This window comes from Mercenaria mercenaria, chromosome 7 (assembly GCF_021730395.1).
Source record: "Mercenaria mercenaria strain notata chromosome 7, MADL_Memer_1, whole genome shotgun sequence".
Taxonomy (NCBI): domain Eukaryota; kingdom Metazoa; phylum Mollusca; class Bivalvia; order Venerida; family Veneridae; genus Mercenaria; species Mercenaria mercenaria.
The window spans coordinates 83,211,641-83,230,849 of NC_069367.1; the positions used below are offsets into that span (position 1 = coordinate 83,211,641).

Here is a 19,209-nt window from a genome sequence, read left to right on the forward strand (position 1 = left end):
TTATTTGACCTCGTTTTTTGACCCAAGAACCATTTATGAACTCGTCCAAGAATTTCTTGAAAAAGAAAAACTCATACTTAGACAAGGTTTCATTAAGACTGGACCAAACTCGAGAATGCTAGAGAATGAGGAGTCGAACGGCGGATACTATCACAAAAGCTCGTATTATGCACTTCATGATCATGTGAACTAAATACTACATTTGTTTGTGTAATTTCATTTCTTCGTTCTCCACCTTTGGCTTATGTGTGGAAGTTTTTAAGTTTCTTGTTGAGAACAGGTTAATAGTGGATCTAGGCTAACTGGCCGCTGTAAATAGAGTAAAAGAACAAGTTTAAGTCAAATGATCATATCACAGGCAGTGTAACTTGCGGAAGTCCGCACTGATAAAACAATTTTCCAAACAAAACACGCTGAACTGTATTTGGACACACGTTTTTTCGAGTTAGGAAATTATGTCTTTAATTTTAATAAAAACACGTCAGTGAAAGGTTATTGTATCCGTAATTGATTGTAATTGTACTACAGTAACTGCCGCATCAGGCCAGTATGGGTTGTGTTATATCGGGTAGATTCGCTCAACCGATATTTTCTATACTAGTGTCGTTTAATGTCTAGCTTTATGGATTATGCTTAAAGGATATTTAAACAGTTTATTCAAACTTTGTTGATTTTTAATGTGCTGGAAAGAAGAAGAAAAAAAAGGTAAGGAAAGATACAAGTATTAGAAAGTAATACGTATTTAAACATTAAAAAATTTAAATTAACTAGCACGTAAGCAAACTGTTTGAAATTATGTTCTTCCGATAAGTCCGAAGCATTTAGCGACTAAATTAATGCAGTGCATTATACTTTTCAATTTTATATGTAGTTTAGGTCTGTGTCCATATTCAGCTGAGTCTAGAGACTCTTTTGGTCCGACGGTGGACTCCGAGCAGTTTCGTATTAATTAGTAGAATCAATAAATTGTACCTGATGTACACAAACATGAATACATATTTACATTCGGCCCACAGTTAAAAGTCGGCAAAACCAGATACAATAACATTAAAGTTGTAAAGTAAAAAATGACCAGAGGTCAATCGTTCAATTATTTGAATCGAATATCAATCGTACAACGACAAATACCGAATGGTCATGACTGATAGGCCGATATTGTGAAAGTACACCGAACTAAATACTGCAGTACATTATTTAATGTATAATATACAGCTATACTTTTATATGCTGAGTACATCGGTTAAAAAATATTGACTGTAGACCAAGTGATGCGTTTCTAGATGTACTCAGTATATATACAGCTTCAAGGAGTGTACAAGTCGAAAGATTTCCTGCGGACAGAAGTTATACAGACCAGAAATTGCAATGGATGTATGTGTGACCACTCAGTCTGAAAAGTAACTTATGGGTGAATAACGTGCTTGTTTTTTTTTTATTTTTTATATACCATTTCGCTTTAAAGCCCTGCTCCCGTCCTATCTTTTAACCTTGAATTGTCACTGAAAAAGCATGTAAATCCTGACTGTGAACAGTGACACCTGTCAAAATAATATAATTATTTTATATAAAATTCTATATGAAATACCTGTGGTTTTGCATGCTTAAGTGTGGCACATGGTCGTTAACTGTCACCTATTGTAATCATGGTTTGCATACACACAAAATAATTTTAATAGACGCTCCTCATTTGATGCTTGGACATGCCCTTATTTATGTTAGTGTAACTTAAACTGAAACTGAAACTGTTTTATTTCATTTAACGCGTAGTTTTACGTAAAACATATTCAATGGCGTTTTACAAACACATAAAAATATTACGTCTAAAAATTAAGACATTTTAAAGATGTATGAAATAAATGAGCATAAATATCATTGCGAATAAACTATTAAAAACTTGGAACCAAACAAAAAGCAGCTTCAGTTGCCAGTACTAATTAGTGAAAACAAAGACTGCTGTTGCAAACAATTTATTCTGCAAGAAATGTGGATAGTTAAATATCTGAATTTAGAAGGTTGTTTTCTTAGTTTGACGGAATTTCACTTCCCTTTTGTTAATGAAAGAAGAAGTTAATGTAATAAATTGTATCAACTGATATTTCATGTGCGTATTATACACTTACAGCCCACAAAATTTCATAATAAATGAAAATTTTTAACTATCAGTACATCTATTAACTAATGCGATCAGGTGTGAACAGTTTACCATACACATGATGCACATAGATAATAAATTAGCTACATACACCCACCAGATCTGATATGACTAACTAGTTGTTCAGATTGTAATAAAAAATTCTAGTGAAAAAAACTTTAGCAGGTTTTGTGAAATACCGACATAGTACAGGTTATATGGTAAAAGTCATTATTGTTATTCTATATTTCGTTATTCAATGTCGTGTCATTCATATTCTAAGTATTACCATTGTTATTGTATATGTCGTTATTCTTATTGTATGTTCGAAAAGTCATCATTGTTGTTCAATATCTGACGATTCTATTTACAAAACGTGTCATTCTTATTCTATGTTATGTGATTGTATTTGTATAGCGTCGCTGTGCTATTTATATCGCGGGAAATCGCACATAAAATAAGAATATCAAGCTTACAAAAACAATAATGAATATACAACAACAATAACGTCTTTTACAATAAGAATATCGAACATACAATAAGAATAACGACATATAGAATAACAATGGTAACACTTAGAATAAAGTATAAAACCTAGAATATGAATGACACGACATTGAATAACAATATCAAAGATACAATAAGAATAACGAAATATAGAATAACAATAATGACTCTTAGAATATGAATGACAAGGCATTGAATAACAGTAACAAACATACAATAATAATAACATACATATAAAATTTAGCAACATTTGACATGCCATAATAGAGTGCAAGCTGTAATGCAAAAACGGCGTTCCTTAAATGCGATAAGCCAATCGCATATCGGTAAAAAGTCACGTGAAATCACCTTGTCCCTATGTGTACTTTTATTCCAATATGCCGCAAGTAACAAAAGTAACATATATATATACGTGAAAACAAAAACGATTTATTGATTGGCGCTATGTAGATACAGTTGGAGCAATTGCAACTTGCTCATGCCTAACGGAACTAAAATGTATGTCAAGTCGAGTGACAGAAGCTCAATATATAGTCGAACAAAGATATTTCCTCATTCAATAAACTGGAAGTAGGTACATGAGGAAAGAAATGGAAATATGTGGATATGAAAATGATTTCTGAAGGTATTATTTATCAAAACAATTCATCTTAAATTCATTTTTTTCTTAGTACAATATCCTCAAATGTGTTTTGAATTAAATCTGATTTTTACGAAAAAAAAACAGAGTCAAGAGTTAACCTAACTGGCCAGGTGTTGTTGTTTTTTTTCAGCTATATAATGCCCGTCTAATATACTTCTGGATTTCCCAAGGTAGAATAATCGTGAGACTTCAGCTATAATTGCAATAAAAAAAAAAAAAAAAAAAAAAAAAAAAACAGATGTTATTTTTCAATAAATCTTAAACTGAGGAACACTAGGTTTAGTCTGAGAATTGAAAAATTGAAAATACATTGAGGGATGGAGGAGAGTGTTCAAAAATGGTTTCTATGCGAAAAGCATTTACAATATTCAGTGATAATGCTGTTTTTGTTTTCACCAAAGTCAGAAGTTGCTATTAAATTGAATGTTTTCGGCCTTTTAAAACTTTTTTTGCAATGAAATATTCGTCAGTTTAATATTCACACACTGCAGCAACTTTTTTCTGGAGATTTTGCCAACTGCACTCTTTTAGTGCTTATGAAACAGTTGTATTTTGAAAGTTTGTGTTCACTTTCTTCTCATCTCCCAAATGAAGGTTAATCTAAATTCAAGATGACGGAAGTAAAATAACTGTTTTATATTTATCTTCAGATAATATTTCCTTCCTTCTTTATTTCCTGTAAAGCGTTATCATAATTCTGATATATCGGAATTTTCTTTTCGTCGTCCGCTAGGCTGCATATTTTTCTGATTCTGATTTATTTACTTAATGACATAGAAATTTCACCTTGGAAACATAACTTGAATTATTTGAAATATTTCTATGTTGTCGTTAAATGTTCTGGTTCTTATTGTAGAAAAAAGCACGGAAGAGGGTTAATATCATGCGAAAACTAAAATTGTTTGGACCGTAGATCTCTTGAAACAATATATATCTCCTTTATAAGACCTATCCTCGAATACACTGACGTTGTATGGAGTAACTATACAAAATACAAAATGAATGTGCACGCATCGCCTCAGGTACTACCAGACTTGTTTCCTTGGAAAATTTATATCGAGAAGCAGCTTGGGAAACGCTCTCAGACAGACGATACAAACAAAGATTAATTATGTTCTTTAAAATGAAGTCTAATCTTACGCCAGCTTATCTATCTTCACTTGTCCATGAGCAGGGTGATTCACGTTACAATTTCAGAAATTCTTAAGATATTCATATTGTTCCTGCTAGAACAACTTTATATTATAATTCCTTTCTACCCACCGCTTTTCGAGAGTGGAACCTACTGACACCTGCAATACGCACCTCCAAAACGTTATCATCGTTAAAAAAAAAAAACTAAATAAAAATAAAAAAAACACTCCGTCATATTATTACTTTGGCGACAGGAAACTCCAAGTGCTCCACTCAAGACTTCGCACTAAATGTAGCTCGCTTAATTATCACCTCTTCCTAAAATATCTACTACACCATTATGTCAATGTGGAAGTCTCGAAACTATTTTTCACTACTTCTTTGAATGTCCTATGAATGTCATAACGGTCTACTGAATAGTCTTCAGAGATTTGATATTGACTTGAACACGATTTTATTTGGTAACTCTAACCTTTCTGATCAAGAAAACACTACTATATTTTCACATGTACTAACCTATCCGATAGCAAGAGATTCCTTTAGTTTTATAAGAAGGCTCCACCGAGACAATTTCACAGTCCTTCCGTTTCTCTCTCTTCTTCTATTTTTGTTTTACTGTCAAATCACATAAATTAAGCTTTCATCATACTCGTCTTTGCAATTATATTCAATTAAAATTTTCTTAAGACTACATTCATCATCCCGGTATAACTAAAAGCTCAAGTATTTGCACAAATTATTTTGTCCGCAGAGGAGAAGAATTCTATGAGTGTTTCATTCTTATCTTTTCCAACCTATCTTTATCAAACTATGATGTGTGTAGTATTATTGGGAATAAATATGTTTTAGGACCATGGAGTACATCTATTTATAGTATACTAGAATTCCGCTTAAGCCGAAGCTAATAGGCGCGAGGTGCGTTGCACATTCCATTACTTTTCATAAACAGATCCAGTCAAACCGAGTCTGTTATTTATGTTGCTTTGATGGTCACAGCTTTTATTGAATATTCGTTACAGGAACAAAACAACAACAAATCTGCAACAGTTAATGTGACGTCGATCGAAAAACGTATCTGAATCCTTCTGTATTTGAATTCTATGTTTTTATTTCAGTACTTTTGTCTAACATATTCCACAAAATAAGAAAAAAATCATTTTGTTACAGTAGAAATAAAAAGGACTTTGATACGTTTTGTAAAGTATTGGTGCACGTGTTATTCAATTTAGAATGTTTATAGGAGAAGCGCAGATTTACGGATCTTGGGGTCGCGATTCCAGCCCTAGTTAGATAGATAGATATCTTTTATTCCCCCAATAATGGAGAGTACAACATAATTATATACAAGTATATGTACAATAATACAAAATGTCAGTACTTAATACAGCACTTACAAATACAGTTACAAACTAGCATAACATTTAAATGTAATTACTTAGCTCTAACAAAAACACACATATAGTTGGACTTATATTTAGATAACATATATCTCGAAGGTATCGAAAGGCATAAATCCAGTATTCTATATATACACATGTAAATGTTAAAGCCATACCAGGACAGAAACATAGCAAATACTTTCACACCAAAATATCGACAGCCTAGTCAATGAAACCGAAAGTACTAGACCACCAAGGATGTGCATTTGCTAGAAAACATTTACTATAGCGATGCTACGGGTATATCATAAGTATTTAAAGACACATGTGAACATAACAACAATTTAAATGAACAATAGCAAACATGCTCTCTGTCCACACCTTTAAAACATTTTGCACAATGAAATAACAAGACTGAAGTATCTCAAGCTATTTCCATCAGTTTCAACAGCCAAACTTAGCAAATACTCGCACTGATCTGTTGGTGATAACTGAATAAACGTTCTGTATGCACTGTACCCAAGTTTTACAATTATACTGTCCCACATATTTTCACGAATACTGCAATTTTTACAACAGTAGCATATCAAATGTAGAACAATATCATCATTGACACAATCACATTTGGGGCATTTACACACATATTTTCTAGAAATGTAACGTGATAATACAAACATTAACCTTTTACAAACGGATAGTAATCGTGGTTATTCTTCGACATAGTCCACAAGAACATGGATTATCCACATCAAGCAATGAAGGTTTCAATATATGTGACTGACCTGTAACGTTATTGAACGTGTCTATTTTCTGTTTGGCGAGAACATACTCGCACAACATTCTCCCCAAGTAATCTTTGGTGGAAAAATTCCTTCAGTACTGTAAGTCTCAAGCACACCGTTTAGTCCGTATTTGTTAGAATCCGCATATGTCGGAATAAATCCTTGGGTTTGATTGTCGTAGTTAATGTAATGAAAAAGCCTATTGATAAAAACATGTTTTGCTAAGTACGAATTCGACAGTCTACACAACTGACCGAGAAACTGTAACTTTTTGTGTTCTATGATCGTTTCTATAGAAGTCATGTTCAAGGCACACAACGTAAAATCAGTTGATGTTCCCTTCGGGAAAGATTGCATATGTTTGAGACAGAATCGATGTGAACGTTCAAGACGTACGATATCATTAGCAGTAAGCGAAGACCAAAGTTCACAGCCATACAATGCTTTCGGAATAACAGTAGCATTATATATAGTTCTGGAAGAAATTGGATTCAAACCTTGCGGACTGATTCCACTATTGATAATACTTAAAAATGTTCCCCTGAGCTTAGTACAAGCATTATCAACCAATTCCTTAGTTGCCAGAAATGGATCAGTTTTCACACCAAGATGTACGTAACACGATGTTTCACGAACGACACTGTTTCCAAGAGTAAACGCTCTATTTTGATCAGTATTGTTACCACGTTCATTAAAGACAACCACAGCACATTCTATAACAGAATTATAAGAGACTTATTTATCAATACTTTACAGGTTAAAACAACAAGTTACAGGATAAAATACATAGAACGCTTGCAAATCATTACATATAACACTTGCTACACCCTGTTTATCAGTTCATCACATATATATACATATACATACATATACACATACATACATATATACAAATACACATACATACACATACATATACACACATACATATATGTATGTTCAATTCAAAATTAACAACTTCTTACAAAAACGAACCCTGTCGTTTTTAAAGTGGCATTTTTTTTTCAGTTTAAGCGGGTTATGATATCAGATTCTCAAAGACTTTACAAAAATAATAGAAAGTCTTCAAATCAATACATTTTAATTAACCGTTTGAAGAAACGCTATATAGACAATGACTAGCGTGTACTACACTGAAAATCGATGCTGGAAAGTACTGTACTGTATTAATGTCTTTATGTCGAAGAATGAAACGTAGGCCTTACTTATCCACGAGAAACAAAATTATCGAATGTCCAGTTACTCTAAAAAAAATTTTGCATGTGAAGTAGGCACATTTACGTTTGATGTTGGTTTTATGAAATAAATCGTGTGGCGCGATTATGTTTAACTTTTTTTTTCAGGAGGCAATTCGCCAGTAATGCCAAAAGTTTTCTTAACCAAGTGCATATTGGTGCACATGCCATGCACGTACATACCTAAGGTTCCTATCTGGAAGATAAAGGTCACAGTTAGGGGACCAAAGGTGATTTTAGAGCTTGTCCAGGTCATAACTTTTATAAGTATAGAGCAATCTGTTTTTCTTTGGCCTAAATGTTCACCACTATGAGACGGAGTGTCATGTGCAAACCTCGGGTGCCTATCTCAAAGGTCAAGGTCATACTTGAGGATCAAAGGTCATGTAAGAGATTGTTCGGATTGTAACTTTGCAATGCATAAAGCAATTTTTTTTTTATTTGGCATAAATGTTTACCTCAATAAGACAGAGTGTCATGTGCATCTCCCAGTCCTTTTGACAGCTGACGGACTCGACATGTTCACCGTGGGCATCTAGATCTAGTTTGGTTTAGTTAGACGAGCTACATTTAGTGGAATGAAATCGCATGCAAAGAGTCATTAGACGTAGTTAACATCCCGAAGAAAAAAACAACTTAATAAAAATAGAATTTTCCCATGATAATACCAAACTGAATGTCACAGCTTCCATAACTATTGCTTTCGTTTGATAAAGTTATGCCACATTTTGCACATGGCAGTTTCTTTTTTAAAAAAGTCAGCAACATTCTGTAAAAATGCGAATGTTAGCGAGTTAGTCTCTCAGTGAATAATACTTAACTTTTGTCTTTGCCATCATAATTCCAAAAGTATGAACTAAGTTTTGTAATTTTTAGTGTCATTTTGATAAAATCATGCTTAGACATGTTCATGTAAATTAGATTCCAAGCTTGTTTATTTCCTTTCTTGAGTATATTTTGTTATTCCCTACTTCGTGTGGAAAGGGGTAAACATAGAATTGCTGTCCATTCATCTATGTGTCCGTCCATTTGTCTGCCCCAAAGCAGTTTTTTCATTTCATGTGTGTCTTGATGTTGTCTCTTTGTGTTCCCATAATTCCTATATCTGCCCCGCCCGCATTACTAGCCCATCACTTTATTCCCATCTCTCGTATACCCCCCCCTCCCCCTCCCCCATCCCCCGAAAATAATACGCTGCTTTTGTTTCTCGAATTTGTTTCTCCCCCCCCCCCCCCCCCTCCCGCCCTACACACGCAAAATTGATATTGTTCCTTGTGTTTCTTGATACTGTCTCTTAGTATTCCGTTACCAACACTCCACGCCCGCATTACTCCGCCCATCCTACCCAAGCATCCTCTCCAAAACAAACAGAAAGACACTGTTTTTAACCTTATTTTTGTGATTTACAAGACCACTTTAAATAAGGCATGGATTATAATCAAATAAATGTAATTGAATAAAACTGGCCATACGGAAACTTGACAGCTTGACTATCAGCCATATATAAATTTAATACTTAAAGTAACTTTACACTTTAATTGAAATTTTATCCGTATTAATTGCACGTTCAGGGGCAGTAGCGAGTATAGTAAACTGCTCAAAATTGTATAAGGTCCAACCTTCTCAAAAGAAAAGTGTTTGATGTCATGTCAACTACCCTTAAACTATTGCAATGGCAGTATAACTTAAGGAACTTATATCGGTCTGTGTTAACATGTTGTATGTCATATTTTCTTGTGAAAGCTCAGAAAAATATGACTCTTATCAAATGTTGAATAGTATAAACGCAGTATAATGCGTATCGGGTAGGATAGCTGAACCTACCGTTTTCTATACCGGTGTCAGTTTAATTATGTTAATGTTTGGCTGTATGTACTGTATGGATATTGGTGAAAAAGATATACTAGTATTCTAAGTTGTGTTCATTGTGCTGGAATAACACACGGTAAGTTATATCATTTTGTTGAAAATTCCTTTAATGGGAAACATGTACAACAGGAAAACAACGTATATGTGAAATATTTCTGAAGAAATTTAATCACTTAACTAATGATGTGTCTAATTATATTAAAAAGAACACCTTTCACATTGAGCTTTATTTTTAAAATTCAATATCCAACATAAGGTTTAGCATTTTTATACATATCATAAATGTATATAATTCCGTGATAAGTTAGAAACCAACCAAGATTCTGTTAAACTATCAATCTTAACCATTTTACAACTTTACCAGTGCCGTAAAAAAATTCTTTTATTTGTTGATAAAAATCTTCAACACTAAGCAAAATTTTCTACATTTTATTTACAATCGGTAACTGATAAAAGTACTTCACTGAGTCCGAAAAAGTATGGTTGCCCATTTAAGAGCACATTAAATAATTTCTTTACTGTAGTATTTTACAGATTTTGCACTTAAAAAGTAAAATAAAATGTACCCGAGACACATAAACGTTATGTATACATGAAAACAAAACGGATTTATTGATCGTGGCCTCTATGTAAATATTGCTCTAACACTTAACCTTTACTGCCATTCTATTGCAATTTGCTCAAGCTAAACAGAATGGCATTGTATGGATCAGAGAAGGCAAAAATATTTTCACATGTGTTGTCTTTATGAAGGTCGTATATTTGAAGAAATTGTAGGAGTATCAAACAACGATAAATGTAAAAAGGTAATTTTTGTGGAAAAGGAAGCAGCAAAACGGCAATGGTTTCTGAATAGCAGATCATTCAAACCCACGCCAGCCGAGTACTAATCTTCAACTAGTTTTGAAGAATGATATAAAATGAGTAACAAATACAAATGTAGATCATACTTTTTTGTAGGGAGCCTTTACCCGTCACATTTGGTCACTATAGAATTACATGTATGTATATATAGTCACCCGTTTCTTCTCTTTCAGTTTCCAAGGATCTGACCCAGTCTTGCACACTTAGGTGCTTGGTAACATCTGTACTGTGTAGTTGTTAGAGTCATAGCCCATTCAAACGTTGCACTGTCGGGATGAAAGCAGATAATTCCTGTCACACTGAAGTGATTTTGCTTAACACATGTAATTAGTGTCAGCATAAACATAATTACTATGTATTGTTTAGGAGTGTGTTTTACCTGTATGCAGCATGGCTTGTCAGGTAACTCCTGATATATTTTAAAGGGAGCTGACCCAAAGTCATCATTTTGAAACGAACTAGCACATATCGTCATGACATTCATGTACTGTCAGTAAGCATGTAGGAGGTGAAAATATCGCCTTACAATAAAAAGACAGTTCTTGTTACATATCTTAATCTTGATCAGACGTACATTTATAGGCGTATGACATTTTAAATTCCAATTCATTTTGCAGATTAAAAAATGAGGATGTCTCGACAGATACCATTCCGGAAGTTAAAGGTTGTGATTATGTTCTGCGCATGTCTGTTCACTATGTTTGTGCTTTGGTCATCAACTGGACATAAACCTGGAATCTACACTATTCCCAGTAATAAATATTATGAAGGTATATTACGACACGAAGAAACTTTCAAAATGGAATTAAAAACTCAATCAAAAAAACAGGATGAATTTGTGTGCAATGAAATAGTTCCATTTAAAAACATATCTAGCGGAACAATATCTACATACGATTTACCCTTAGAAACGGACTACAGCCTTGATTCAGACGGGCGATATAAACTGCCAGAAGAGGTCCTACAAGCAAAAAGCACAGATGACGAGATCCAAGTGATTCTAGTGCCCTTTTCCCACACTGATCCCGGATATGGACAAACGGTAGAGAATTACTACACCGGATCAACTAAACGTATGTACATATATATGTGTATTCTGAAAAAAAGGGTTATAATTGCACGATCATGATTTTCCTCTAAATTGAGCACTTCAGTCAGCTCTAAGGCAAGTAATGCAATACACGCCAAAAGACTCTCAGGAATGAAAGTGAAATATTTTAGAATTAGTAAGTCAGTTTTAAATTTTACATGTAATCGAAAAAATTTACGTAGATAACGCCTTTAAACTAAATAACGAATACCACACCATTGAAAAACTCATAGTTACATGGAAAATTAAATTTGAAGAAGGAGATGCTATGGCCGTTACTAGTATATTTCTCAATATAAATATGAGCCGTGCCATGAGAAAACCAACATAGTGGCTTTGTGACCAGCATGGATCCAGACCAGCCTGCGCATCCGCGCAGTCTGGTCAGGATCCATGCTGTTCACTAACCGTTTCTCTAATTATAATAGGCTTTGAAAGCGAACAGCATGGATCCTGACCAGACTGCGCGGATGCGCAGGCTGGTCTGAATCCATGCTGGTCGCAAAGCCACTATGTTGGTGTTCCCATGGCACGGCTCACATATCTTCACAAACCCTCTGTAGTGTGGATATCCATTACACTTGCTCCCCGAGATCTTGAACTGAAATATAATGCTACATATTAGTATATTCTTTAGACACATTCTCTTATTACAGGTAATTCATAACATTATTTAAAGTCTGAACAAAGAGAACTATCACAGTTTTATCGCGGTCTTATTTAAAAAAAAAAACTTGACAATCTGGGGGATAATGCTGATACATCGAGTTAGCTGACAGTGGTTATGAAAATTTACGTAGCAATAGATTTCGAACTAAATAAAATCAAAACTTAAAAAAAAACAATGCGTGGACTTTTACTACAATCACAAAATCAAAATATCTCTTCACAAATCCGTTACAGTTCGTTTTAACGTCCGTGTCTTCTTGATCGTACGAAAAATGTCTTGGTTTGACTGACATTCATTGACATTAATGTGTGTGTATAAATGTAAGATTCTGTAACATTTTTTTACAAATTCGTAATTTAATATGGTTTTTAATCGTCATTAAAATTTCTTACTTCAATTTAAATATGTCAATGAGCACGTCAAAATGAAAAAAATCAAGACCTTCTTGTGATTTATCATCTAATTTACCACGGTTCATCGTTCAGATGCTTTGATCAGTATTTAACCACTCCTACACTTCTGAACTCTGAACCGTGGTAAACTAGACGATAAACCACTGGACGGCCTTGATTATTTGTTAATTTTATAACTCGTCTGTGTTTTTAATATTATCAATTCGATACAATAGACACAATATCTAGCCTATAGTTACGGTGTTCCATTTGGGACATCGATATCTTTATTTATGAACCCCATACCTCGAAAGACGAAATCACGATGTTGAAAGTAGAAACTACGATGATGAAAGGCGAAAGTCGAAAGTTCTAAGGTGAAAATCGAAGCCACGATGATGAAAACACCAACCACGATGTTGAAAATGCGAAATGATATCGCGTTTTCATCATCGTGATTTCGTGATTTCGACTAACACCATCATGGTTTCTACTTTCATCGTCGTAACCACGATGGTGAAAATGCGAAATGATATCCCGTTTTTATCATCGTAATTTCGTGATTTTGACTTCCATGATATCATCATGGTTTCGACTTTTGTCGTCATAGTTTCGTGATTTCGACTTTCGATGTATGGGGTTCAGGAATAAAAGTCACGATGGATCAAACGGAACACCGTATATAGTAGTAAAAGTTTACACATGAAAATAAATGATCAGTACATATTTAAAGTTAAAGGTACTGACCTCCAGATCATGGGGCAACGAAAAGAAGAACATCTTTTAGATATCAGGAAATTATGACTGGCTTTGAAACTTCGTACCGGATAGATTATATGTTTTAGGAACACATAAGAATTAGATTTGTTTTACTTATTTTTAAAGCATTTTTAACGGGGCACGGTATGAACGTATTCCTCCGGTGAATTGGTCAACTTTTATTGCCGAAGCGGCCTGTATTCGATTCCAGACTCGGGCTTTTTTATGATTTGACATTTTTAAGGTAGTTAAGAAACATAGACTTATATTCTAATGTTCATAACATGACCAAACTTAATTTTTTTCAGATGTGCTGGACAATATGGTAGACTTTTTGACTAAACATAGAAACATGACATTCCAGTGGGTAGAAACTGTGTTCCTGGAGAGATGGTTCCGTGACATCACTGAGGAAACCAAACAAAAGGTAACGTGTGAAGTGTAAAAACATGGAAACAGTGTATTTACATTACTGTCAAACTTATGAATTCAAGTTGAAGACCATGTGGTGATTATTTTGAAACTGAAGTTGAAACCGGAAGTGAAACTAGTGTCATTTAGAGCTAGGTGGTCCATATTCCTACGTCGTCTTTCGCACTTCTTTGGTTTGCTGAAAATATGTTATGTTGGTATCTGGTCATTTTTTTTTTTTGAAAAAGAAACCGTTTTTATGTTTCATGTTATTGGTATGTAGACGCCAAATATATTCATAAAAAATTTCTATCAGAAAATGTTTTTACTAATTTTACTAAATTTAGTTGTTGCAGATATGACCTACCTGTCATTAGTCTTTGAAATTAAACGTGTCTTCTTTTTTTTTACTTTTGGTCGTGATGTAAACACGTATAATTTCTTGTGTTTTGTACAGTCATATTATGTATTTCACACTGTCATGATCATTTTATGCTTCCGTAGGTACGCAAACTTATATCACAGGGGCAACTTGAAGTGGTCCTTGGAGGATGGGTCATGCCAGACGAGGCGATAACACACTATGCACCGGTGGTGGACCAGTTGATTGAAGGCCATCAATGGCTTATTGAGAATCTTGGGGTCTTTCCTGTGAATGCTTGGATAAACGATCCATTTGGTTATTCTAGTACAATGCCATACTTGTGGAAAAGTAGTGGTATACAGAATATGGTCATTCTTCGAATTCATCAAGCAATCAAACATACCCTAATGCGAAAGAGGAGCCTCGATTTCATGTGGCGGCCATATTGGGATTCCGAGGGTAGAAATGACATATTATGCAATTTAATGCCGTACACTGAGTACTGGAATAGCAAAGTTTGTGGACCAGACAGCAGAGTATGTAAAAAGTTTAATTTTCTTCATTTACGTTCTTATAACCAGGACAATGTCAAACCTGTATCACAAGATAATATTGAATCTTTAGCAACAGAATTGTACAAGGCTTACACATTCACAGCATCCTTGTACAAATATAACAGTTTAATAATATTCCTCGGAGAGGATAATTCCTACAGTACAACACAGAGCTGGGCTGATACGTATGAAAATTACGGGAAACTTATGACATATATTAATAGCAAATCTGAGTGGAAAATGAAAATTAAGTTCGGCACGATTAAGGATTATTTTGAAAATATTCGCAAAGAAGAAAAGACAAAACTTCAATCAGCGTTTCCGGTTTTAAGCGGGGATTTCTTTCCATACTCCGAAAAAGAAAATGATTACTGGACCGGATATTTCACTACTCGTCCATGGATTAAACGTCTGACAAGGGAAGTAGAGCCACTTGTTCGCGCCGGGGATAAATTCAGCGTTATACTTTATAACACGTGCATTGTGTCGAAAGGTTGCACTGGTATCAAAGACGTTTATAGTAGTATCCTCAGTGAGCTGCGTTCTGCAAGGAGACATGTTGGAATCTTTCAACACCACGATGGTATTACGGGAACTTCTTTGCCCTTTGTGGTCAATGATTATGAATTAAGACTTATGTCGGCTTTCAAAAGTGCTCAAAAAGCACTAACTTTGGCAGTGAGTTTAATAGTGTCAGATGCTAACGTGAAAGAACAGTTTGCTTTGGGAGACAACAACGATAAATTAGGGGCAAGAAACATCTTGACGCCAAAGATATATAGATTGAAAAACAGGAAACTTAAACTATATGTTGTTAATCCTTTAGAAAAAGCAAGAAAAGGTGTAGTGAGTTTCTATACAGACAAGAATGAGCTTACTATCTCCGATGTGATTTCCCATCAAATAGGAGAACCTACGTCTTCCAGGTTCAAGAGGTTTAACTTGGTTACCATCTTCGTTGATTTGTCTCCTTTTGAAATTAAAATGGTTCAAGTCGAGGCGAAAGGCGATGGCACAAATCGGTCTCCATACTTTGAAGATACGGTCAAATCAAGTGGAGACTCAACGGAAATTATTACTATTGAAAATAAGTATATGAAAGTGGAGTTTTACAGTATAAATGGTTCTTTGAAAAGTATAGCAGACAGTTCAGGTAGAAAAACAGACATAACATGTAGCTTCTTGAAATACAAACCCGTTAAAAGCGGTGCGTATTTGTTTGGACCTGGTGGCCCAGCAAAACCCATAACTGAGCTACCTCAACCGGAAGTGTCGGTGTCTACTGGACCGGTACATTCTCAAGTTACGGTTTCTTATAAATCCGGATTTACACAGAGGTGGATTTTATATCACACAGACGACATAACTGGACATACACTTCATGTAAGACAAGAAATAACGCTGGAATTGGAACCGAGGCTTGTTGAGTCCGAGGTCATTCTGCGATTTAAAACCGACATTGATAACAAAGACTTATTTTTCACTGATCAAAATGGCTTTCAGCTCATTGGACGGAAGAACAACAAGGATCGACCTATTGAGACTAATTATTACCCTATTACAACAATGGCTATATTAGAAGACAGCACCAAACGATTAACACTCCATTCCGCACAGAGCCACGGAGTGGCTTCCCTTGAGGACGGTTGGTTAGAGGTTATGTTAGACAGAAACATGAATCATGACGACCAAAAGGGGCTAGGTATGGGCGCACCTGAACGCGTTGCTTCTTTGTCGGAATTTATGCTACAGATAGAGTACAAGAACGTGCCATCAAAAATACAGGAAGTCAGATATACACATGAGTCAGTTTCAAGTATTATCTTAAACGAACAGCTACAAAACAAATTGCAATTGTTTTCAGTAGAACAACATAATGACAAATTCATTCACGGTTTTGAGTTAGGTCAAAAACCGCTACCATGTGATGTATCTATTGTCGGTCTTCGAAATCTGGTCACAAATGATTTAGATTACACCGGAACTAGTTTAGTTGTACACCGGAAACCAGTTCATTGCGAATTTCCTACAAATGTTTCAACATGCAGTCTTTCCAACGGTCCTCTCACATTAAACGATGTCAGATTCGGTTTAGATACGAACGTTTTAGAGAACAATGTAACTGAAACATCTCTTTCGCACATACATAGAATAGGCAAAACTAAACTGTCAGATGACGTCAGACCAAAGGTGAATGAAATGAGAGCGTTTCTCCTAAAACCCGAGCCGCCATAACGAATCACATTGGTAAATTTGGTATTCAAAAAAAAGGCAGCTATTTATTTTTTGTATAGTTACATGCGTGTTTAAACTAATAAAGTTGTATATATCAACATAGCAGCAACATTTTATAATTTGTACTTGTTTTGCTTAAATAAATAAGTAAAACCATTAAATGTTGTATCACGTACTTTCTCCGATAAAAGTAGCCGGTTATAGTCGTGTTACTTAGTACAAAAATGCGAGTTTTGATACATTGTATAAGCACGGTTAAGCGGAAGCAAAAAATCGGCAGACGTTACCTTATTGATTCCGTGTCACGGCAGACGTTACCTAATTGATTCCGTGTCATTGTATCATCGGTATATTTTAAATACAGATGTCAACTATCTGACGCAGCTATATGAAAGTATGATTGGTTCGTAAACCTAAGGATAAGTTCAATGTGGAAGGTATGCTTTTGGCGCTTTGTACCGACTTTGGGGCTCATCCACTCCCCCCCCCCACCACCACCCCCACCCCCCCCTCCGCACACACACACACACACACACGCACACACACACACACACTACGCAGATGTGAGAAGTATGTCATAAAACTCGGAGCGTTATTTGTCTATTTGTGTAAAATAATCATCAATGTATCTCCAGAAAAAAAAAAGTCGAAACTATCGGGAACTGTTAGTATTTTGTCATTTTTGAGAACGCTTTCCACGGACCGACAATATTGTTGAAACAATATGCATTTTTAAAAACATTTACGGCTTGAAATGGCAGTGCAATATTTATAATAAGAAACAAAAATATGAAAAACTTCAAGCAATACAAACATTTTACATACATTATTTTTATCCATTTTTGGGGTGTTTCGTTGTTTGTTGATCCTAACTTCTTTGAAAAGTATTAAAACTTGGTTGGCATTTTATCACCATATTTATCATAATAACTCCCCTATATAGCAACAGTTTCCTGTTCGTACTCAAATACCCATGCAATTTGCTGGTGTTATTGTAACTGGTACTGTTTCTTTGTAATCCGAATGAAATAAAAGCATGCATTCGGGTCTTTTGTAGCCGCCGCAACGACCATATTGTGCTCCTGTTTAAAATGTCGTATAAATATACGTTACGTTATAGACGTCAAGAGACATTTCAATGACATTCATTCGAGCATCATTAAATAATTGTTAAATGAGCCGCACCTTGAGAAAACCAACGCAGTGCATTTGCGACCAGCATGGATCCAGACCAGCAGGCGCAGGACACATGCTGTTCGCTAACGGTTTCTCTAATTGCTGGTCGCAAACGCACTATTTTTTTTCCCGTGGCGCGGCTCAATCATTATTATTTGTATTTACATGAAGCAAGTATTATTTAACAAACAATAGCTTTCATTTTTACTTTCGATAAAATAAAGCGATAATTTTTTACTTGGGATAAAAATTCGGACATTCAGAATTACCAAAATGAAATATCTCATTTACATATTTTTAAGACAAATACAACTTCAAATAGACCAACAGATCGACAAATATTTGAAAACATCACCCAAATATAAGTATGCTTATTCTAAAGTTTGGACTATATCATATATGTTACTTTTGTGGCATTTCTTCCCAATCTTGTTTGTATTTTTTTATGTGATACCGTCCGTTCCTTCGTTTGTAACGTGAAAAGCGGATATGACGTTATCAAGTGAACGTCTGCAAAGACGTGCCGTTTAATGACGTGAATATTATAAAAACAGAAGAAAATGGATACCTCATGCAGAACTGAAAATTTCAATGCGTGACGGTCGATTTTTTCTCGTCCGTGCTTGGCACAAGGTTTTGATGGAATATTCATTGTGTTTGATTTTACTGAATTTTAATAACCATTCTGATTTTTCTCAGTCATTTTCTTTATGATATATTTTGTACCTTGTATTTATATTAGATCTAGTCCATACTCGTGGCCATTTAGTTTATACATTATTTATTCCATGCTGATTGTGAAGCAAGTTCTACAACTTATATTAATCGCTCTCGACACCTCATTCCTGATGGAATCCATTACCATGGCCATTTATTTCATTCTATTCAAATAAAGTTATTGTAATTATTCAGAAACCTGGAACCAACCTTCCTCCTAACATAAAAATAAACGTCCTTCAACGTACACTGAGTGGCTGCGTTCATTTACAAAAATGTATGTTATGATACCTAGAA

At 34.8% G+C, this 19,209-nt stretch overlaps 1 protein-coding gene across 2 annotated transcripts; it reads left to right on the top strand.

The window, feature by feature from the left end:
• The first annotated feature begins 548 nt into the window (after positions 1 to 548).
• On the top strand, positions 549 to 18,955 carry LOC123553765 (alpha-mannosidase 2x-like). Of its 2 annotated transcripts, none has more exons than XM_045343389.2 (4): positions 549 to 705; positions 11,162 to 11,617; positions 13,764 to 13,882; positions 14,371 to 18,955. In XM_045343389.2, exons 2-4 carry the CDS (start codon positions 11,170 to 11,172, stop codon positions 17,017 to 17,019), a joined length of 3,216 nt encoding a protein of 1,071 aa, XP_045199324.2. In that variant the 5' UTR covers positions 549 to 705; positions 11,162 to 11,169; the 3' UTR covers positions 17,020 to 18,955. The 2 variants fall into 2 exon arrangements, with proteins under 2 accessions (XP_045199324.2, XP_045199322.2); XM_045343387.2 differs by lacking the exon at positions 549 to 705 and adding an exon at positions 9,549 to 9,756.
• Positions 18,956 to 19,209: the final 254 nt, after the last annotated feature.